Source organism: Seriola aureovittata, chromosome 10, assembly GCF_021018895.1.
Source record: "Seriola aureovittata isolate HTS-2021-v1 ecotype China chromosome 10, ASM2101889v1, whole genome shotgun sequence".
Classification (NCBI taxonomy): domain Eukaryota; kingdom Metazoa; phylum Chordata; class Actinopteri; order Carangiformes; family Carangidae; genus Seriola; species Seriola aureovittata.
Genome location: NC_079373.1, coordinates 4,090,399 through 4,111,675, shown reverse-complemented (window position 1 = coordinate 4,111,675; position 21,277 = coordinate 4,090,399). Strand labels below are relative to the sequence as shown.

Here is a 21,277-nt window from a genome sequence, read left to right as displayed (position 1 = left end):
AGTGGGAGGCGGTAATGGACCTGTAAACCGCGTTTGCACTGTCGTCGAGAACCAAATCTCGCACAAAACCGCGTGATTTCCAAATCGCGTTCCTCTTACAACTATCCTCCAAGATGGTAGGTGCTACCATGAATCCCTCAGCACTGAATTAGAGTTAAATCTGTCCCCATCCTTGTTCGTTCATTCAAACAAATATCATTAGATGGTGATTTATTGTACATTTTCCTCTTACGAGCAACTACTGGCTGTTATTATCGTTATTTATCCATATTATATGGATTTGTGTGCGATTGACTGTGCGATAGCTCGGCCCTGGGCTGCAGCAGTTAACTCGATGTTGCTGTGTAGTTTTTGGCATTTTTTTTTAACGCGTACACAAAACCTCCACAGTTCTCACGAATATGACACAAGAAGTAGCGGTTTATAATGCAAAAGTTACCTGGAGTATTGCGTGAAACGCTTTGCCTACTATGTGTGTATTTGCCGGTTAACACGGGTGAGTTAGCATTAGCCTCCGAGGATACTAGGCAGCATGTAATCAGCCGGGGACATTAGATGAACCGGTTGAGCTCGTGGTAAGGGAGAAAGGTGCTTCATGTGTCCGATTTTTAATTATGAATTTTTACTGACAATCGGCCGAAGTTGACGGGCTGATGAGTCTATCATAACACCAGCGATGAGAGGTCATTTTGGCTCTCTTAAATGTAGCTAGCCAGCTAGCTTCAGGGGCTAAATGTAAGATTGACAGCAATTAAGAGTTGATGCTCAGTCATTTTATTCTTTATCAAACTTTTCCTGACAGCCTACTAAGAAGACCAAGACCAGGAAGCTCCGAGGACACGTCAGTCACGGACATGGTCGTATCGGTGAGTATAAACATTCCCACTTAACAGCTTGCCAAGCAGTTTTAGCTGTTCAGTGTTTGACTGTGTAATTGTGATCCATAATAACCACGAGCCTGTTCACCCCGACAGGAAAGCACAGAAAGCATCCTGGAGGTCGTGGTAATGCTGGTGGCATGCATCACCACAGAATCAACTTCGACAAATAGTAAGTGCTGCTTAATGTTCTGGGAGTGGTAGGTGCCGTGTTGGAGCATAGAAATATCTGTTGGGTAATTTGTTATTCCGCTATAATATCTATATAAAAGGCAGATGAGCAAGGTGATTTGGACATGGATGTTTGTATTGGTAGTATTCCTTCAGCAATTAAGCCTGGCATTGTATCTTCTGCCTGTATTGAGGAGTTCAAGTAATGGTTAATGTTGTAGAGACTAGAGTCTCATCTTGACACAAATCATTGTCTTGGTGTGCTTGAGTCCTCTTAGAGTACATACTGATCCTATTCACCGACTGGCTCTTTGTAGGTCAGTCACCCACATGGGCAGTTACAAAGTTCTTGTCTTGGTCTAACATTAATATCACTGAACTCATGTTGTGGTTGTATCACATCAGAATTTGAGTGCATAATTAAGTGAATCAGCTCCTTTCTCAAGGAAGTTTTCCTTTTTTAGTATTTTACTGTTTATGTACGGTGTCCAGTTAAGTCTTTGTCCACTCTGACTATAAGGAGAACTCTACTACAGCAATACCTATGTAATGATGAATTACTTACCCAAAAGACAACCTACATATACCTAACAAAGACAGCCGTCAGTTTTCTAGCATTATGCTCAGTGGGTCTCCCACTCTGGTTACACTGTTGTAAACCTCACATCTGTCTTTCTCGTGTTCGCCCTCAGCCATCCGGGGTACTTCGGTAAGGTGGGTATGAGACATTACCACCTGAAGAGGAACACAACTCACTGCCCCACCATCAACCTGGACAAGCTGTGGACGCTGGTGAGCGAGCAGACCAGGCTCAACTATGGCAAGAAGCCTGAGGGACCCGCCCCCATCATTGATGCTGTGCGCGCTGTAAGTGTTGACCAATATTTTCATTATTGACAATGGCAGAGAGCCTGAATGTCCATAAGAACAAGCTGGTGTAATGACCTACACTGGCCTTTTTTAAGAGTTTTGTTTTTTAGTGAAATATGACATATGTAAAGTGTAGACCTAGCAGTAATTAAAGGAGATATCAGTTGGAGGGTGGAAAATGTCTCACCCAGAGTCTGATCAATCAATTCTTCAAAGAAAGAGTAAAGGTTGGACGGGTAGGGATAGGGTGACTTTGTTTAGCATAGTTCAGAGTGTAAGTAAAGGAAAACATCTAATCTGAGGGAAAAATACCCTTCTTAAATAATTGTAGAAACAAACCGAGACACTGCATTTTTAGTTTTGGCTCACTACTTACTTATTTTGAGTCATTTCTCAAATAGTTTGCCCAGGTGACTGCAACCAGAATCTCAGCAGTCTCACTGTGGAGTTCACAGATTTGCTAACTGGGCAAAGCAGGGTCTTGGGCATATTGGTGATATATTTGGTAGATGGTGGATATCAAGACAATCTTGATAAAACAACTTTGTGTTTGCTGAAGTTGCATTAGAACTTTTGATGAACTAAATTTACCTAGTGTAGCCTTTCCCACAGCCAAGTTGATTTCTATTTTTCTTGTACCAAACAGTCCGAAGCCTAAATCTAAGTGACATGTATTGCATCAAAAAGAATATGTGGCTCACCTGGTAGGGCGCGTACCATGTAGGCTTAGTCCTAACTGCAGCGGCCATGGGTTCAAGTCCAACCCATGGCTCTTTGCTGCATATCATCCTCTCTCTCTCTCCCTGACTGTCCTGTGTATCTCCCTAACCCTATCAGATCAAAGGCAAAAATGCAGCAAAAATAACTTTAAAAAAATTGGCAATTCAGAAGCTATGTTTTTGCATAAAGAAATTTGGTTCGTAAAAATGGTTGCCTCTCAATTTTCTGTTTCCACCAATTACTTGACCAAACTTCACAGCTTTGAGCCACATTGGCATGGCTGACAGTTAAAGCTCTATCAAAATAATTGCTGAAATATAAGCATGCAGTAATCCCAACATTTTTGCCATGATACTAGGTGATTTGTAGAATTTACATGTTGCTGTTTGTACATACTTTAGTGCCATGGCCCTTTAATTTCAATGACGCCACTGTTAATGTTAAGATCCTGGGCTTTGTTTTCATGTGCCTCCAATTTTGATTTTTGTTTTCTTAAATGCTCATTCATTTCCTGTTTAGCATGGTTGAATATTTCAAGCTTCTCTATGTAAATGGAAACAGTTCAGCAGCATATTATCAGATAAAATGGTGTTTAAGATGTACTAATGTATCTTTAACTTTACAGGGTTACTACAAAGTTCTGGGCAAAGGCAAGCTGCCCAAGCAGCCTGTGATCGTCAAGGCCAAGTTCTTCAGCCGAAGGGCCGAGGAGAAGATCAAGGCAGTGGGAGGAGCCTGCGTTCTGATGGCATAAAGCTCCTGTCAGTGTTTTTGCAAAAATAAACTGTATAAAAGGAAACTACATATTTGTCCTGTCTGATTTTAAATGGCTCCATATATGGTACAGTTATGGTGTATGTGCTGCAAAAAGCTTCTGTTTATGAAAAGGCAATCATTGCAAACCTCTAGAAAAATTCATATTTTTTTTTTGTAAAACTAAGAGCAGCTTTCTTGTTGGACCACTCATTTAAGTATGCACTACAACTGTGACAAAGTAACACGGATCAAGGCATCCAGCACATTAGCTGTAAATTCATACTTGTAGGACACAAATCACAGGGCCTTATAGATAATGTAGAAGTATATAAAAGCAGTCATGGACCAACTTTTACCTGCCCAGTGAGGGAGTCATCTTCAGCCTTGGAAAGTAAATGTGGACTCTGTTGTGAAACAAGCAGCACTGCTGTCAGAGGTTTACTGGACATTTTGAAACATGCTGAATCTGAGTGACTAGGGGAACCCTGCAAACAGAAAACTGATGGCAGTTTATTGCAGTCGGAGTAGGAATACCAGAAGGGAATGAGTCAGTGTTTTATGTATACTTTGGTCAGGAGGCCTCTGAAGCCTAGAAAGCTACTGCTGTATGTTTTTTAAATATTTTTTATATGACCAAAGAGGATGAACTGTCCAGGGCTTCACAATACTTAAAACAATAATTAGAGAAAAATAAACATTTACCGAATAGCAGAATATGCAAATAGTATATTTTTCAAATTTCATGAACCATTGAGGGTCTCAGCTGTGGAATGGAGAGGTGTAAAGGTTAACCACCACAGAATTAAGAGTATTATCTTAAAAATGTGGGGACATAAGGAGTTTTGAATGGAAAGTGCTTGTGACACTACCGGGTATATTGGAAGAAGTGAATATTGATATCATTGCAAATCCTTACAAGTAATCAGATGAAAATGAAATGTCGCGTGAAGTGAAGTGTCTGGGCCGTATATAGAGGGGGCGGGGTTTAGCATTTAGCATGCAGGGCTTCCTTCCTGTCATTTCAAACCAGCACGGGCACGGCTGCGTCAAAATGTGGCAAACTTGATGTGGAAGATGTGAGCACTCCATGTTAAAGGTAGGCTAACTGAATGATGAAACGTGGGATTCTCTAAAAAATGTGTGTTTACTGGTATGTATCTGTGTACTAGTTGATCTGCGCAGCTTTCCTTGAACGCATCAAAGAGGTAAACAAGTAAATAATCTCTTCATTCGATTTGTTGATAAGGCACATAAAACGTTGAAGTTAATGTAGAACGTGACGTGTGCAACTGGAAGTGTATGACGTTGTGGGAATTTAGTTAAACTGAGTGAAAACAACGGTGGAGAAAGTGGTGAGTAGCTGCGGTGAAAACTGCGAAGAAAGTAACAGATTCGCCGCTGTCTAATGTAGCTCAATGGCGTTAATCTTTACGCATGCGCTGTTTCCCTAGATTATATGATGCGTTCACTTGCCCTTTATTAATTTTTAGCTTGTTAGTGTTTAAAGGTTTTAATTTCGGTACAACTGTACCATGGTTAGAGAAGCTTTCTGAAGACTTAAGTAGCTCCTGATCAGATCTTTAAACAGCAAGACATTGGGCTTTTTTTGTTGTTTTTTTTTTTTGCCATTTATCAATTACACAAGAAAGTAATCTGCAGACTAATTGATAATGAAAATACGTAATTTAGAGCCCTATTAATATTTTACTGATATTTTCCATGATTTGAAATTGTGCTGTCTTGATAGGAAATCGGGTCTGCAACAGTTTTCATTACTAGTCCGCCATTATTTTACTGATAAAACAATCAGGCTATAAAATGTTTGGAAATATGGAAAATATGAGTGAAACAATATTGCTTTGTGCACAGCAGTCACAAAGTGCCTTCTCACGTGTTGACAACAGCAAAACTTATACAATGGCAAGAACCAGTGTTGTGACACACTGAGAGGTTTATGTCATCTTCACTGGAACAGTGCGAACAGTTCGGTGCTCAGCTCAGTGTGCAACTAAATTTAGAAGACAAGTGTATATGCAAGCATAAAACTCCAGTCCATTGGACTTCACTGTGGGGTAAAGGGTAAAGAAAGTGGCTGATTGAGTGCTCTATGCTTGTTCCTCCTCTCAGGTGAAGGTCACCTGAGATTTACTTGACTTGTTCATGGCAAGCCAAGCCTGGCTGGAGTCTTCCCTGCGGCGCTCTGCCAGTCTGGGCCTGGAGGTGCTGGAGCGGGCCTCCAGGCGTAGCGTTGACTGGACCAGCACTGGTGCATCCCAGACCCCCGCTACTACAGATGAAAACACACAAGTCCCTGTCAAGGTGCCTACATGTTTTTGTATAGTAACACTACTGCACCGCATGGATTGATTTTGAATGATTGCACCTTGACTAGGTTTCACATTAGCTCACCTTCTCTCAAGTCATCCTCCTTTTTTATGTCTGTTTTTCAGAGAGTCCACAGAGAGCTTAATGATGCCTTTGCAACCATCGCAGAGTTCATGGCACAGACGACATATCACTGCAAGGTCAGTGATGATTTGTGAGGTGTCAGCTTCGCCCACTGTGTGTGCTCTCAGCCAGGGACTTTGAAGACTAAAATGTGCATTTTGTCTGTGCTGCAGAGGTTTTATGAGTCGGGCTGCTGCACTGAGCTCACTGAAAATGAGAGGAACCATGTGTCCAGGTTTCACACTCGACCAGCTGCTGGGAAAACAAGACCTGCACCTCCGACCAGGAAACATGTAAGGGCTTTGTGCGACAGAAAATGCTGGTAATCTGTTGCTCTTATTTTCAGTCATATACTCCTTTTTGTTTGTTGAAGTGAAGCTTGTTGGTTTTATCAAATAATTCTGGCTAAAATGTTAGTAATTGCACACAGCTGACATAAAGCACAGAAAGCATTACCGACATCCTGTTGGACACAGCTGAAGGTTGCAAAAAGTTAGCAAGTGTTGGTTCTCAGTGAGAATACCAGTACAAACAGCACTTTTACTTTCGGAAACTCCTCTAATTCTATGTTGATATTAAAAATGTTGTCAATAATGTACCTCTAAAGATATTTGGTAATAAGTTAGACAGGCACTGTGTTTGAAGGATCTGTGTGCTGCCAAAACTTTTAGATTTCAGCCCAGTCTAAGGTAGGACACTGAAAATACCACAGCGGACTATGATAAACTACATTACAATTACGCATCCAAAGGCTTCTGTTTCCAGCCATAAACATCAACACTGATCATCACAACCACCCAGACACACAAGTACAACAAATAACCCAGAAAAAATATTGTAGAAAAAATATTATTCGGTTTGAGAGAAGTTTTGGTTCCTTTTTCTATTGAATCCTATGGACTGTGAATTTCTTGTCTTGAGCAGTCATCAGAGAAACTTTACGGCGCCTCCACATCAGTGTCACCCTGCAAATCCTGCGATGGTGGTTGTGTTGGGACTAAAAGTTTTTAAAATTGTTAAAAGTCTTGTTGTCTTCAGGGTCGCGTGTCGGCAGCAGATGAAGATTTCTACATCGAGGTTTCACCTGGAACGTACGCCGTCACTGCCAGCATGCAGGAGTCACAGCAGCAGACTCAGCTGGTTAGTGTCAAAGCTGGAGAAAGCATGAAGCTCACCTTTAACCTCTGACCTATTCCTTAACCTTCAGTAACAACTGACCAATGCTAATGCTGTGTGTGTGTGTGTGTGTGTGTATGTTTTTTTTTAATTGCCTGCTTTACACTGGGTTTACATTTTATTTTATTTTATTATCAAAATGTTTTATTTGCTGCACAATGAGAAGCCATATTTTTATTGCATTTTCCTTGAGTATTATTATGTGGATTGAAATTAGAAAATCATGTAACGCACTTAACAATTTGTTTACCTGCACTAATGCCACATCAGTCTATTAAATAAAGTGTATTTTTAATTAAAATATTTTTAACGTTCTTATTTGTTGTTGTTTTTTCCAACTATATAGACACATGGCCATGTTTCATCAACTGCACACTGACTTTATGTGTAAACAGCAGTAGCATTGTTCTCAGCAAAACGCTGCAGTCCCACAGGCGGTCGAGGTTTGAAGCTGGTCGTTCCAAAAACATCTCTTACGCTCGCTCTTTTTCCTTTAGCACCAGGAAGTGACTGAAACAGAGAGCTGGGATTTGGCGAGGCGCTGAACTGTGGGACAGGGAAGCTGAACCTCACTGGTTGTGAGGTTCTCCTCGGCACTGCACTCCCTGCAGATAAAAATAAAAATGTATAAACATGAAGAGATCTCCCGCGGGTTAAATGGTGTTACACTGTCACAGCTCTGCAATGGGCATGTGTGCCTTTCATCTCGTGGTGTGATTAGTACAAGTGTTAAGCGGAATTTATGCTTAAATCCATAACTTAAAATTAATTTAAACTACAGCAAACAAGAGAGCATCTAGTTTTGAGTTCACTGGGTTGTTTCACCTCGTTTTTGGTCAGCAATGAAAATATCATCAACCAGCTAATAATGTTTTCAAGCACAATTCTTAGGGATTGAAGGGATGAAGTCATAAAGTATTGGCATTCTCTACTGGGTAAGTGTGATCCAACACAAACATGTTCAGTAGTGAAGTCCAACAGCCTTTATACTGCTTCAACACATTTTACCATAGAGACAAATATAATGATTTTTATTTATTTCAGATTTCAACTCTTTTTGTCTTAAGATGTTTTTTGTTCGCTGCTATTCTCTTTATTAGTGTTACTGTGTATTTTTCTACACACCTGAAGGGACATTTCAATAAACATTTCACTATGCTGACCATCTGGTCCTGTGAAAAACTGAAATCTGTGGTTTGGTCTACCCTTGATCAATGTTTTGTGCAGTAAAGTTAAAAAAAAAAAGTGATTTCCCTCAAAAACATTCCTGGTTGTAAAGTAGCTTTGAGCAACGATTTTGTTTACACCAACTTGTGACATGTCCCCAGCGCTTTGAACTGTTTTTTCAATTTGTGAAATCAAATAGAATCATTTTAGTCACTGTCAGTGAAATCGAAGACCAGAATTGATCAGTTCGGTCGGACTCGGTGTTTCCCACCTGGCTGCCTGTGCTGAGGCTCCGGCCCAGTTCTCCTCCAGTACCTCCAGGGAGGACGATGCTGTTCACTCCTCAGCTTCACAGCAGGAGGGAACGTTGCTCTTGTTTCATCCTCAGAGAGAGATGATGAGGAGGAAGAGGGCACCTCAGGGTCACTCTTCCTCATGTCTGTATCTTTGAGGTCCACCTGCTTATCGCGCTCTGCCCACTCAAATCCGTCCATTCTTCCGAGGCTGGACCTACAACTGGGCGGGGGCATGCGGGGCCAGTGGTCTGTGATGGAACAGCGGCGAGGTGCAGCTGCTGAGCAGTCGTGGCTGAACAGCTGGGGAGTGCAGGAAGAGCTGCGAGCGGCACTAAGCCAGCTGCAGCACTGACTGGCAGCTGATGTTGGGATTTGGAGCTCCCTGACTATCCTGTCATAGTGAGACGATGAAATAGATAAAACCAGGCTGTCAGGAACCAGAGTCACACAGCCGCTCCACATCAGCACCCGGAGACTCCTAACACAGTCAGCTGCAGGGAAGAAGACTGAGACATCAGAGTGATTTCTGCGCTTTCTTTTACATTAACAATAATTATACTAATATACATTGTCTGTTGTTATGGACACCTGTTGGAGTCAACCAATCAGACTTTATTTGTACAGCACTTTTCATACAATCTAACACAAAGTGCTTTACAGAATAGAAGCAATAAAAAACAACACCCCATCCCCACCCCCCACCCCTTCACTAACTCTCACACACACACACACACACACACACACAGATTCACCCCCATTTATACACAGACCAAGGGGAAAAAACACAAAAAATTAAGACAATGAAAACAGAAACTGAGGAAACGCTATCGTGAATCTCATGAATTTGCACTGAGGAAACACTGAAGACTGGTAAGCAAAGATAAAGAGTGATAAAGATAATATAATAAAATACTAAAACAGAGGAAAGTGTAAATTTTTAAGCTCTTTGCAAAGACAGAAGAATGTGAAAGCAATAGGAAATGTGATGAAATTAAAGCACAGTGTTAATTGGTATTCTGATTTGAGCCCTGTGTTTTAGCCTGTATGTGTTTACATTTTGGCAAATTGGCACCATTAAATCAATGCTGAGTTAGCTATCATTTGTTCCTGTTTGCAATGTAACCATGGATGTACAGATAATTGCGACTGAATTTTTTGATAATGAAGAACATGATGATTCTCAGGCAAGTTCTGAAAAAATCCACTACATCTTTGGATTTAGTGGATTTGGACATTAAGATGTGATGGACATCTGAGGTAATGATACCTGTGGTAAATGTAAGTCACACTGAATGATTTTAATATTTGTTTTATGTTTGTTTTATGACTCATTTTCACCTCACACAGTCTCTCCCTCCACACCTCACCCCTCAACTCTCCAGCGTCCCCCTGGTGGACAGTGAATATTTTATTCCCCACTTCCCCCTGTAACGTTAATCCCATTCGAATGGGGCTCAAACAATAGTAATACCTTTATATAAAGTTGAAGTACTTCCATCTAGCATCCATTCAATAAAAACCTTCTTACTAGAATTTTTCATTTTGAAGATTATCAATTTTACCTTCATCCACAAAAATGTAAACACACACGCTTTTCATTCTCTACCTCTAATACCACCTCTGTGCTCTGTGGCGGCCATCACTCTCCCCGGCCCGTATCTCCTCAGACCAGGTTCCCATGGCGACAGGACAGTATCTCCAGGTACCAGACAGTGTGTATGATCCTTAATGTGGCTCACCATGTCCAGGGAGCAAACCAGCTGCCTCTGGGAGGAGACGACCCCCAGACTAGAGCCTCCTGGATGGTCAAACTCAACTACCCATACTGCTGTGCGGTCCTGAGTTCGGATACATGGGAACAAGATGTTTCCTTTACTTGTCAGAACATACAGCAGTCTATAAGTAGGCCTATTTAGTGGTGACATGTTTTCTGTTGTGTTGCCTCTGCAGTTTAACACAGTGGATTTGAACTGAATATGGGGATAGATTCATATCTTCTCTGCAGTTTAACACTGTCTAAGGAGGGAGTTTCACACTAAAAAGATTGTAACTTCCACTTGATTTGTCTAATTCAGAGTGGTGATGCCTCATATAAGCTTCAGATAAATTTTAAGTAACGACAACTGTGGATTTTGTCTCTCGTCACTTATTTTGAAAGCACACTATGGAGGGATATTTATATTTCAGTGGCTAGTATGAACAGGAGGAATATTTACTGTATATTGGCCAAATATACTACATGGGCACATTTCCGTTGTTTTAAAACACTTTTAACTAAATTTTAATTTCATCTTATTAATTTCTTTAGTTTCTGTTATTGTGTCCACTCTATCATGCTTTTTTCATGCTTTTAATTTGAATTACTTTTTAGCTTTTGTTTTGAAAAGTACTTCATAAATAAAGCTTTACATACCCATCCTTTAAAAGCAGGACTCTAAACTTTTATATTGCCTCATCATGTAGCTGCTTTTTTGTTCTATTCCTCTAATTTTAGGAAACAAAAATGAAATTTTATTAGTTTAATTAGTATAATATTATAATTAGTGCAGATTTTTTGTTTTAGTTCAGGTGTGTTTTTTACTTGTGCTTTAACAGACATTAGCAGACATGTTCCAGGTGATGCCTGCTTTGGGGACTTGTTGCCTTCAGTCTGATCTTCATCAAATTAACATTATAACATTCGATCAGTTGGATTGAGGTCTGACATTCAACTTTTTGCCCCTTAAAATGCCTTCTTGGTTGCTTTGGTTTTATATATGATGAGTGTCCAGTTGCAATGTCTTCATATTGGAGGACTATGTATAAAAAGACCTTGAGGTCTTACACAGTTCAATCAATATAACGTAAACACCCTTAAATATCCTTAAAATTCAACCTCATTGTCTCTGTTTCTCCTCAAAATCACTGTGGAGTAACTTAACTAACTACAACTGTCACTGTCAAAAATAATGACAGACCCTAACTGGATGTCACCATAAACAGACGTCATGTCTTTTCACCTGAACTTGCTGTATGACAGTGCCCAGGTAATAGAAGCCATCCACCTCCCTCCTGGCCAGCACACGGCATCCAGGGAAAAACTCTGAACCGCCAAGGGTTCGGCCGGACAGCACGCAGGAGGAAGCTGGGCGGGGAGGATGATCCAGACTGCACCTGATGGGCCAGTGAACAGCTGAAGTGTTACACATATTCAGTACTGTATGTCTCCAGGCTGATGATTGTATCCACAGCAGGGAGTGTATGTATGATAGTTGAGACCTGATTATCTGTTGACAGACTATGGACACCAACCTGAGCAGAGGTGAGGACGGGTTGTGCTGCTGTGGAATCATGACTGAAGTGGACGGACAGCAGCACTTCACCGGAGAGACCAGCGGCACTGATGATTGGCTCTCAGCGACATACAGAGGAATCACCTGACGTAAACACACACATACAGAACCACAGGGTTATATCTGGTGGATTTTGTTAGTATATAAACTTCCTAGTTAAATTAAATCATTATATTCTCAAAAACAAGTATTCAGACATATTGTTGCACTTTAGCTCTGAAAGGTACGTTTCACAATTTTTGCCTTCAGGTCAGCTTTAATATCTCTCATTACTATTTTGATGTATTTATTCTTTTATTTTATCCATTCATTATTTGCCGTAGTTGATGTGTTGTGAAACCGGACGTTTTTCTGACTGCAGATATATTGAACTCTGCTCTTTGTAGTGAAGTCAGAGCGTATCTACTCACTATAGGAAAACTGTCTGAGACTGGCTGAGCAATCTGCAGCTGTGAATGAAAAAAATGAGACAATCCTCTAATAGGTAATGTGGAGATGTATCTAAACACAATGCAGCACCCATTCCTGGCCTATTGAAGTTGACTTTGTTGATTTTTCATAACATTTCACTTGATGAGAAGATCCCCTATGGGTTTCAAGGAGGAGAGAAGTTTTTTTCTTCTTCCTCTAAGTCTCATCCATCATACCTTCCCCAGTTTCCCATCCAAACTGTCTGTAATCACATAACAGCTCCCTCTCGTGGCCTGGGTCAGACACTGCAGGTAATCTCTGGTGTTACTGTCCAGCTGAGCGACTGAGTCCTGCAGGTAGAAAACGTTGACAGGCCTCCCAGCTGCCAGGGCGGGCAGGGCTCTCAGCACAGCCTCCTGCTGGTCGGGGAGGTCTGCGACGAGCAGGTGGGCGGCGTGACAGGCCGGGTCAGTGAGGGCCAAACTCAGGGCGGCCAGGAGATCCCTGCCGGGGCTGCAGCTGATGGAGTGAATCCAGGACAGAGCTGTGTACACTGTGTCAGGAGCACAGGGCAGCATGTGGTGGGACCAGCAGCTCACCTGCAAAGAGGAAAGAGAAAGTCAGACTCATGGTAAACCTGCTACCTGATTAAAGAAACTGTTTTATTCAACTTAAACATTAAACATTAAACAACATATCTCAGTTAAATAAGACATTGCAGACTTTAATTTATAATCATTTAAAAAATACAGTTTATTTGGACTAAATCATTCAGTCAGTCTAGAGAATCACATCATAACATCCAAACTCTGAAATCGAGACTTGCATTGTGGCTTCTGCTTCATCAATAACTTCAAACAGACATCAGCCTTTTGACTTGCAGTGATTTGATATATCTCCAAGCCCAAAAAAAGGAAAAATGAATGAATGACAAGAATAACACATCAGGGCATCGCTGATTAACTTAACAGCTTCCTTTAAAGCAGCGTCTCACTGTTTCAACTGTAACCACTGGAGTCAGATAAAACAGGATTTTAAATGGTTGTTCAGCTACTCTTTAAATTTTTACAAAGTTTTAAATATAACATTTCATTATTTGTGTAAATGCACTATACTGTTACTGCGTTCAAACAGTAAATTAAAAAAAAAGGACTTGGATTTGACTTGAAACGTATCTGTCTTCACAGCTGACAAAACTACTTGAGACTCCTTGTGAATACAAAACAATGACAGCTTTGGTCCATGCAGAGGTATCTGAAAAATTAAAGGCTGGATTCAGATGAGATCTGCTGTAGATATTCATGGTCCTGGAGAGAATGAATCTTAGGCATCTGGGTGAGCCTGCGACTGTTTCTATGGCGTCAGCATAGAACAAAAATGTCATATTTGTTCAACATAAAAATCTAAGCAGCTTGCTCTTGTGGCAACCTCAGGCCAAAATGTCAACCTGTCTTAAATTAATTTGACAGACCACCCAAAGCAATTGACCCTTTTGATAAAACAGCCATGCTTATCCCATAATAGATACATTTTTAATATGCTGTTCTTTCCGCCAATACTTCTGTGTAATGAGTTGTAATGAACATTGAGTTTTTCCTCGTCCTCTGAGATGTATCCCTCTTGGTGTTGTAATTAGAAAAACAGTCCCACCTCACCTTGTTAGAGAAGGTCATGATGTTGAAGAGCGAGTCCCTGAGTGAAGCTTTGGTCAGCAGTGTCTGGATCAGGAGGCGTTTCACTGACCCCAGAACAGCTCTGGTGCTCTCTGAGCTGTCCAGGACAAAAGTGATGTTGCAGCTTCGTTTGCCCAGAAACAGTGGGATCAGTGCCGACTCGGAGGCCGCCATCTGCCTGGATGTCATCATAATACTGTGATACTGAGAAGGAATGGCATGATTTACTGTGATTTAAAGTGGCTTCACATAATTTGATAGTTGACAGTAACAGGAAAAATGCAAAAAGTCACTGCACTACAGAGATTTTCTCTGCCATATTCACACCTTTGAAAAAACAAATTAACATTATAATGCTATAAACACAAAAGCAAGCAGTTTGTGTAAGTAACAATTAACCCAAATTCATTTGGATGTCGATTTAAATGTGACATCTGGGATGGATTTACAGTTTACAGAAATGTATGGTTCTATCTTTTAGGTTGAAACATGTCAACTTCCTTTGATAAAAAACAGTGAAATTATTACAGTGAAAATAACAAAACTAGATATCCTAAAACCTGTGCATGAGAAATATGTTTCTCATTTTAAATGTTTCAAAGGAAAAGATTGTCTCCATTCTAAAAAAATAAATCACATCAAAATCACACAAAATCATAAATCCCAGCTGACAATGGGCGAGGGCGGGTCACACCCTGGACAGGTCGCCAGTCTATCACAGGGCTGACATGTAGAGACAAACAACCACTTGCTCACACATTCACACCTATGGGCACTTTCGAGTCGCCAATTATAACATGCATGTCTTTGGATTGAGGGAGGAAGTCAGAGTACCCGGAGAGATCCAGGGGGGAACATGCAAACTCACCACTGACTCACCGTGCCGCCCACCAAACTGTTTGCTATGTTTTACTAGATTAATCTCATTTTTAAACTCTTAAAATAGAGATGTACTCTAACCTTAAGTAATACAGTGTAGAAATAGTCACTTTAAAATTGTACTTAAACATTTTACTTAAACATCAAAATATACTTAAAGTACCAAAAGTAATTGTGCAGGATGATGATAATGTATCTTATTATAATAGATTGTGATGACTGATTTATTCCTTAAATGTTGCAACTGGTAAAGGTGGATTTTAATAACTTTAATTACTGTTGGCTTGTCTAAAAAGTCTTGGTATTGGAACACTGAAAACCCAAGTGAAGTAGCTCTGAACTTCGAGGGCCTAAAACACTCACTATTTATCCAGAAATGTGCACAGGAATGCAGAGCTTTTCCACCTCTGACTGACAATAACAGGAAACACAGTTATTGTGTTTACGCTCTGTCACTGGAAACACCACAAACAACAAAGGTCGTAGCTGAACACACAACTCTCTTCTTGAATTGAAAGTTATAACCAGTAAAGACATTACCTACATTTATCTGTGTTGTCCACAGTCGGCTGCAGGCGACAGCTTCATCTCACTGTTGATGCTGGTTTCCATGGAGAAATGTTCAGCACTGAGTCAGTCTTCTTCATGGCCACTGGAGGGGCTGTTCACCTGCCAATCAGCTGACCAGGGTGCATTACCAAACACTACTGTCACATTACGGTTGCTATGTGACAGTCACAGGTCAGCTGGGCCATTAAAGCTGCTTCCAGTCTCTTATTGAACAGGCAGCAGGGAGAAATGACACTGATCCCTGCTGGTGCATTGCTAACCCTCTTCTGTTTTATCTCTTATTATTAACAGTTTCAATTATGTCAGACCACCTTTAGCTGACCCAGTTTTATAAATGGCTCTCAGATAAACTAGCACATGGGCGAGTTATGTAAGATTTTCCAAAGCGCTAAATTTTCTTTGTGGCAAATAATGAAAAAACACAGAAAAAAAACCTTCACATTATTTGGATTTTATTTGATATTTAGTGCTGCACTTTGCTTCAGTCACGTGATAAAACATATGACAAGAGTCACTATCATTCTGAAAACATTAAAAGGCAGTGACGTCAATGCAAATACATGTCTCAGACTAGAAAATACATTTACAACATTATAAAATACAGTAGATAAACAGTTGGTCTGTATGCAGTAGATTGTGCTGAGCTCATCAGCAACAACCTCCAGCTACTTTTGTTCTCCAAGACTGATTCAGATATAAACTGGATACAAGAGTAATTTGTAAGATACAAGAGTTTTAAATCACAATTCTATCAGAATCTTTAAGTCTACGACACTGACTACTGTAGTGACAGCTAATGTAAGACCATACTCTGAGCTACAAGGTCGCTATTCATCGCTATTGCTACACGAGGAACATTTTCTGCGCTAACCATTTCCTTTATGTAAAAATAAGCGAGGTCAGTGTGGATTACCGGACCCATGAACGCAGCAAACAAACAGGCAGAGAGAAAGTGCGACTTTATGAGATGAGATAACCAGAAGTTCCCCAATGAGGCATCTATTTGTAAGAGTAAAACAGTATTTCTATTGCTTTAGGTCACTGTGTGTGTGTTGGTGGTGGGGAGATCAGTAAACCAGGTCTGTGAAGTCTGAGGAGCTGTTGTAGAAAAAGAAGAAGAGAAGAAGCAGTTTGATTATTTTGTAGAACGGTGTCCGGTTTCCACCAAAACAGTCTTAGTGTTGATAAACAGAATTAACTGGTGAGACATCTTGTAAACACATCCAAATATTACAGACTATGAGATCAGTTATAAGCTGTGGAGGAATTATTTTTATTTAGGTCCCATATTATATAACAGTAGATTAAGCAATACATTCGATTCAGACGGGATATTACTGTTACTATTACTACTATTACTTTTTTTTTGAGTGAAGTGAAAAGTGAAATTAATTAAATACAACAGGAGCCTTTCTTCAAATTTTAAAGGTTCCATATAGTATAAAGGTAGATGTACATGTTGTCTTTGATTATAAAGCAGGTCTAGGTTCTATATTAATACTGTGAAAGTATCAAACCCTCAGTCCACAGAGAAATGCACACAGCCTGTATTCAGAAACTGAGCCTTAAAACCAGCCGTCAGGACTTCTGTAACTTTGTGATGTCACAACAAGGGAGGCTCAGAGCCTCCTCTCTTCTGATTGGCTCATCGACCTGTTGTTACTAGAGCTCCAGAGAGAAGCCTGAGAGAGGAGATGTAAAACTACACTGAGATGGTTTTTGGTTCTTAAAACCACATATACATCTTCTTATGGATCAACCCTTCAAATAAAACACAGGGAAAGTGTAAAATATGAGACCTTTAAGTAAAAACGGTAACATGCATTCAAAACTTTACTTAAGTAAAAGTACAGTAGTATTATCATGAAAATTTACTTCAAGTATAAAAGTAAAAGTACTCACTATGCAGCCAAAATGGGCTCTGTCTTCGTTTCATTATTATACTTTATTATACTGTGTTATACTGTACAAATTCTACTTCTGCTCCGGTTTGTGATTTCCTACATTTCCCGTGATGCCTTTGAACACCCCCCAAGGAACTGGGATGCATTTGGTGTAAATAAACATTTTGTATTGCAACAGCATGAAATATGCAACTGGAAAATAGTATTTTGTGCAACAATACACAGTTTGTTCTACTTGTTAGCAACTAACAATGTTGTATTTTGATTATAACTATTTCAAATGAAGTGTGTTTGTGTGGAGCCGACAGTGTGTGTGAAATATAATTCACAGTGTACATCTTCATCTTACCTTTCGCTGAATGGCTTCTTAACAAACTGAACTTGCTCCCTCACGCTTGTCCCAAACACAAACAGCTGCTTCTCAGCGTCAATTACACACTGCAAGAAACACAACACATACACACATCACATATTTACATGTAAGTAACAATACGGCCTTTTCTCTGGAAGCATCCACAGACCAAAGTTTTACTTATTTTGCTTCACTGGTGGTGAGAATGTAAGATTTTAGTTATTATTATATCTTCCTTATATGTTGATGATGATATTTACTTGCTCGTGTATTGGATGATTTACTGAGTTTGAGGCAACAGTAGTGAAGGGGAAGTAAATGATTTACCCTGAGGGACTTCAGTGTCTTGTTTCCCAGCGACATCAGTGGCCTGTTACTTTCTGTGAATAGATCAAATTGGTGGGCAATAATATTAATATTAATAGTAACTGTCTCAAGGTGTCATGTTTACACTTGGATGAGTCGTATTCCTCTTTCTTACCCACTATGGCAAATGAACACATTATCCTGAGCTGTCCGATGGTCAGACTGAGCTCCCTGATGTGACCATCAATGCAGAGCTTACGCTGAAATGGAAAACCCTCCGTCTCCATTTTGTTATCATCCACCAGTCCTTTTAAACTTTGAGAGAAACAACAACATTACATCACTGGATACTGAAACTGGCCTAATGTCAGTCAGATTGGTACATAAGATGAGTGTATGTGTGCTCTGAATCATCTCACCCTAATCTCTCCACAGTCAGCGAGGACATCAGGTTCAGTTTGCAGCCGGTGTCAATCAGCACATTCACTTCCTGTCCTAAACACTGTGATCACACAGGGAAGGTCGAGGTGGAAGTGGATGTATGAAGGACACGACAGACAGAAATAAAAGGAAAAAATATTAAAGGGCTTATACTGAATATAAATACTGGAAATACTTGTTTTACCAAAATAAAAGTACTGTATTCTGATTGGAGATACTTGTAGATACATACAGCAATATGTTACTATAATGGAGTATATTTTTAAAGTAAACTACATATTTTTAAGTACCTTGACCAACTGGTTAACTTCCACTCACCTTGCTGGGCACGTAAATGAAATTTTCCTCCTCCTCTTCCTCATCTTTATGTGAATTTAAATGACCACTGAGAAGGACCTCTCCGTTGTTTGGCGTTACTCCACACATGTTCATCCTTCCCCGGGACAGCTTAGCCTCCAGCAGGCGCTTCTGTAGAATATGGTGTGGCTGCTACAATAAAAATTAAAACAACACAAACTTGAGTGGAAAATATGGTCAAGTTCTCATTAGCTGTTGGACCTAAAAAATTATTCATAATCTGTAATAATGCTGCCACCTTGACCTTCAGAGACCTTCTTCATTGCCTACAGAAGATGCAAACATTAGGCTACTTTTCATTGATTAAATTTCTTTTATTTAGGCAGGTATAAGTTCATATTTACCACATTTTTCCCTCCCTTTTTTCATGTTTACCCCAAAAGACAAAAGCTGGGACTGGTAATGAAACAAAACAAAACAAAAAAGAAAAACTTGAACAGCAAAATATGTCATTTAAAGAATTAGATTATAAAAATGAGCATAAATGACCAACAAAACAAAAAACAACCTTAAAAGTTGGGGACATGTTTTCCAGTTAAGAAACAGTAATCATCATTATCATCAAATTTGTCATGTTAACATTCAAACAACATCCTTTTTAGATCTTTTATTTCTCCTTGTAGCTACATTATAGATGCTACCATTATATAGAATAACAGCAGAAATAAATTAAATAAGAGCTAGTTGTGAATTAGGAGAGACACAATGGCACATCGCCGATATATGCAAGAGTTTATAGCCTACTGCTGTTCGTGTGGTTTAGCCACGTGCCCTGAAATAAGTGTAACTGTGCCACTATAATATGAGGCCCTTTCTGAGGCTCACCCCTTGTTTAGATGTCCCGAGCTTTTTCAGTCCATCCAGAGGCAGCAGATCAGCCGAGTCTTTATGGAGGAACTGGATCGCCTGTTTCAGCCTCCTCTGCTGCCTCAGAGCCGCAGCATCCAGGACCCCCGAGTCCGCCCTGATCTCCTCCCGCATCCCTGTGAACATGACGTTTATGTTTATCCTGCTCTCTACCTGTCTGCATACAACTGTGCAATGAGGAATCCCCCCACCACACCCCCCGATGATGTTAAGTCCAGTGGAGAGGAGACACCCCCATAATACGCGTGTGGTCAAGTCAGACAGGTAACAAATAAGACTTCTGGTTAGATTTCAAAATAAAATTCGTACACAAAAACTCAGGTTTGATATCGTTCTTCTGTATAACGCTGCTGTAAATTAAAAGTTATTAAAAGGTTCATGTGCAATAAAGCTGGTGAAGTGAATCCATGAAATTAAACCTACCGAACAAACTAACCAACAGATTGGCATAATTCCTCTCGTCCACACAGGGCATCTTGACTAACCTAGCCTACATGCTACAGAGCTTTTTTAGACAATACAAGATCAAGTTGCACAGAAAATGTCATATAATTGCAGATCACACTGTTTTATAATGGAGGAACAAAAAACAAATTAGAAACTGTAGGAACAGAAAAGCAAAAGTGAAGAACCAAAGCACTACAAACAGCAGAACAATAACGATTAAATGCTAATGAATTAATGTAATGCTAAAATGTTAAACTGAATAAAAATTTTGTGAAGTTGATTTTAAACTTAATATAGGAGGGTATAACTGTAGAAATGTATAATACATAAATACGGGATACAGTCTTTAGTTGGGGGCCACAAGAAGTCGTTATAATGCTTTTAATATGAATGAGAGCTTTTAGTTTGAAAAGAACTTCCGATATCAGCCTGTCTGTGTTTGTGTGTTTGGTTTTGCTTGATGCAGCTTTAACCTGCCTGAAAGCACTGAAACACAAACGTCACTTTACTAAATCGTGACTTCAGTAGAAAAAAACAGAAATGTTTTAAAAGTGAGAAATTGTGGAGGTTCTTCTGTTTTTGAAATGTGATCAGTTGTATTGGATTACAACGCACAGCTGAATAAAGTGTACATTGAGTGTATGTCCTGGTGACACAAAAATTAAATAATGGTCTTAAAACTAGATTATGTATGCATTAAGTCCATACAATAAAGTATGGCCTCATTTAGGCTACTTTAATAATGTAAACCTTGTTTTTTATTTCTTATCTATATCTGTATCTTATTATCTCTCACTAGCTCTCCATCTATGTTACTAACCCACATTACGCAACAGAAAATTGTGTGTGTGTGTGTGTGTGTGTGTGTACATGTATAATATAGTATGTAACATATGGTCATTTTGTAGGCTCTAGTTTGTGTTGCTGTTGAGCTGTATAGCTCTACACTAACAGACGTTTCTACTGTTTTGTGAAGCCCTAATAGAAACACTTGTCCATATAATGCAATATAATGTATGTTATGTTTTCATATAGTGAATATGGCAAAAAAAGCTGAGCTGAGATAAATAAACATAAACCTATGTGAATTATAAGCCATTAGGTAAAAATAAAATAAAATAAAACAATCATAATCATAATCACCATGATAATAATCATAAAATATTATAAATAAACAAAACAATTTATCAAAAAATAATACAATAAAAAAAATAGATACATGCATAAAATAAAAACTAAATAAAAATAAAAATCTA

General features: G+C 39.6%; 4 protein-coding genes and 1 non-coding gene across 8 annotated transcripts; 3 read left to right on the top strand and 2 right to left on the bottom strand.

Moving 5' to 3' along the window:
* Window positions 1-32: 32 nt before the first annotated feature.
* On the top strand, window positions 33-3,441 carry rpl27a (ribosomal protein L27a; the record flags this gene model as incomplete). Its single annotated transcript, XM_056387516.1, has 5 exons — window positions 33-116; window positions 803-866; window positions 975-1,050; window positions 1,742-1,916; window positions 3,265-3,441. Coding segments are annotated over 5 exons (528 nt in total), but the record flags the coding sequence as incomplete, so codon positions are not given.
* On the top strand, window positions 1,267-1,395 carry LOC130176979 (small nucleolar RNA SNORA3/SNORA45 family). Its single transcript, XR_008828949.1, has one exon. It is a non-coding gene; the product is annotated as a small nucleolar RNA SNORA3/SNORA45 family (small nucleolar RNA).
* Window positions 3,442-4,355: 914 nt separating the features above from the next.
* On the top strand, window positions 4,356-7,655 carry akip1 (A kinase (PRKA) interacting protein 1). 3 transcript variants are annotated; one of them, XM_056387515.1, is made up of 6 exons: window positions 4,356-4,491; window positions 5,523-5,714; window positions 5,846-5,920; window positions 6,017-6,136; window positions 6,882-6,983; window positions 7,517-7,655. In XM_056387515.1, the coding sequence occupies exons 2-6, from the start codon at window positions 5,556-5,558 to the stop codon at window positions 7,562-7,564; spliced, it is 504 nt and encodes a 167-aa protein (XP_056243490.1). In that variant the 5' UTR covers window positions 4,356-4,491; window positions 5,523-5,555; the 3' UTR covers window positions 7,565-7,655. The 3 variants fall into 3 exon arrangements, with proteins under 3 accessions (XP_056243490.1, XP_056243488.1, XP_056243489.1); XM_056387513.1 differs by lacking the exon at window positions 7,517-7,655 and having other exon boundaries at window positions 6,882-7,337; XM_056387514.1 differs by lacking the exons at window positions 4,356-4,491; window positions 7,517-7,655 and adding an exon at window positions 4,521-4,600 and having other exon boundaries at window positions 6,882-7,337.
* Window positions 7,290-15,385, bottom strand: c10h11orf16 (chromosome 10 C11orf16 homolog). Of its 2 annotated transcripts, none has more exons than XM_056387509.1 (8): window positions 15,322-15,385; window positions 13,881-14,102; window positions 12,462-12,824; window positions 11,774-11,898; window positions 11,482-11,635; window positions 10,089-10,320; window positions 8,458-8,973; window positions 7,290-7,624 (listed from the first exon to the last, which is right to left on the bottom strand). In XM_056387509.1, the coding sequence occupies exons 2-8, from the start codon at window positions 14,088-14,090 to the stop codon at window positions 7,401-7,403; spliced, it is 1,824 nt and encodes a 607-aa protein (XP_056243484.1). In that variant the 5' UTR covers window positions 14,091-14,102; window positions 15,322-15,385; the 3' UTR covers window positions 7,290-7,400. The 2 variants fall into 2 exon arrangements, with proteins under 2 accessions (XP_056243484.1, XP_056243485.1); XM_056387510.1 differs by having other exon boundaries at window positions 10,101-10,320.
* A 397-nt stretch (window positions 15,386-15,782) lies between these two features.
* LOC130176386 (nuclear receptor-interacting protein 3-like) lies at window positions 15,783-19,821 on the bottom strand. The gene is made up of 7 exons (XM_056387446.1): window positions 19,533-19,821; window positions 18,669-18,839; window positions 18,329-18,411; window positions 18,085-18,224; window positions 17,931-17,983; window positions 17,601-17,689; window positions 15,783-16,445 (listed from the first exon to the last, which is right to left on the bottom strand). Exons 1-7 carry the CDS (start codon window positions 19,698-19,700, stop codon window positions 16,415-16,417), a joined length of 735 nt encoding a protein of 244 aa, XP_056243421.1. The 5' UTR covers window positions 19,701-19,821; the 3' UTR covers window positions 15,783-16,414.
* Window positions 19,822-21,277: the final 1,456 nt, after the last annotated feature.

Bases quoted from the DNA above. Each gene is read 5' to 3' on its own strand.
- LOC130176386 (XM_056387446.1), bottom strand. From the start codon at position 19,700: ATGTTCACAGGGATGCGGGAGGAGATCAGGGCGGACTCGGGGGTCCTG. The intron at 18,412-18,668 runs GTGAGTGGAAGT...GTGTGATCACAG, and splicing joins TCATTTACGTGCCCAGCAAG to TGTTTAGGACAGGAAGTGAA. The intron at 17,690-17,930 runs GTAAATCATTTA...TGTTTCTTGCAG, and splicing joins AGACACTGAAGTCCCTCAGG to TGTGTAATTGACGCTGAGAA.
- c10h11orf16 (XM_056387509.1), bottom strand. From the start codon at position 14,090: ATGATGACATCCAGGCAGATGGCGGCCTCCGAGTCGGCACTGATCCCA. The intron at 12,825-13,880 runs GTGAGGTGGGAC...TCCTCTTTGCAG, and splicing joins TCATGACCTTCTCTAACAAG to GTGAGCTGCTGGTCCCACCA. The intron at 10,321-11,481 runs GTGAAAAGACAT...ATCCGAACTCAG, and splicing joins CTGTCATACAGCAAGTTCAG to GACCGCACAGCAGTATGGGT.
- akip1 (XM_056387515.1), top strand. From the start codon at position 5,556: ATGGCAAGCCAAGCCTGGCTGGAGTCTTCCCTGCGGCGCTCTGCCAGT. The intron at 6,137-6,881 runs GTAAGGGCTTTG...TGTTGTCTTCAG, and splicing joins CACCTCCGACCAGGAAACAT to GGTCGCGTGTCGGCAGCAGA. The intron at 6,984-7,516 runs GTTAGTGTCAAA...TTTTTCCTTTAG, and splicing joins CACAGCAGCAGACTCAGCTG to CACCAGGAAGTGACTGAAAC.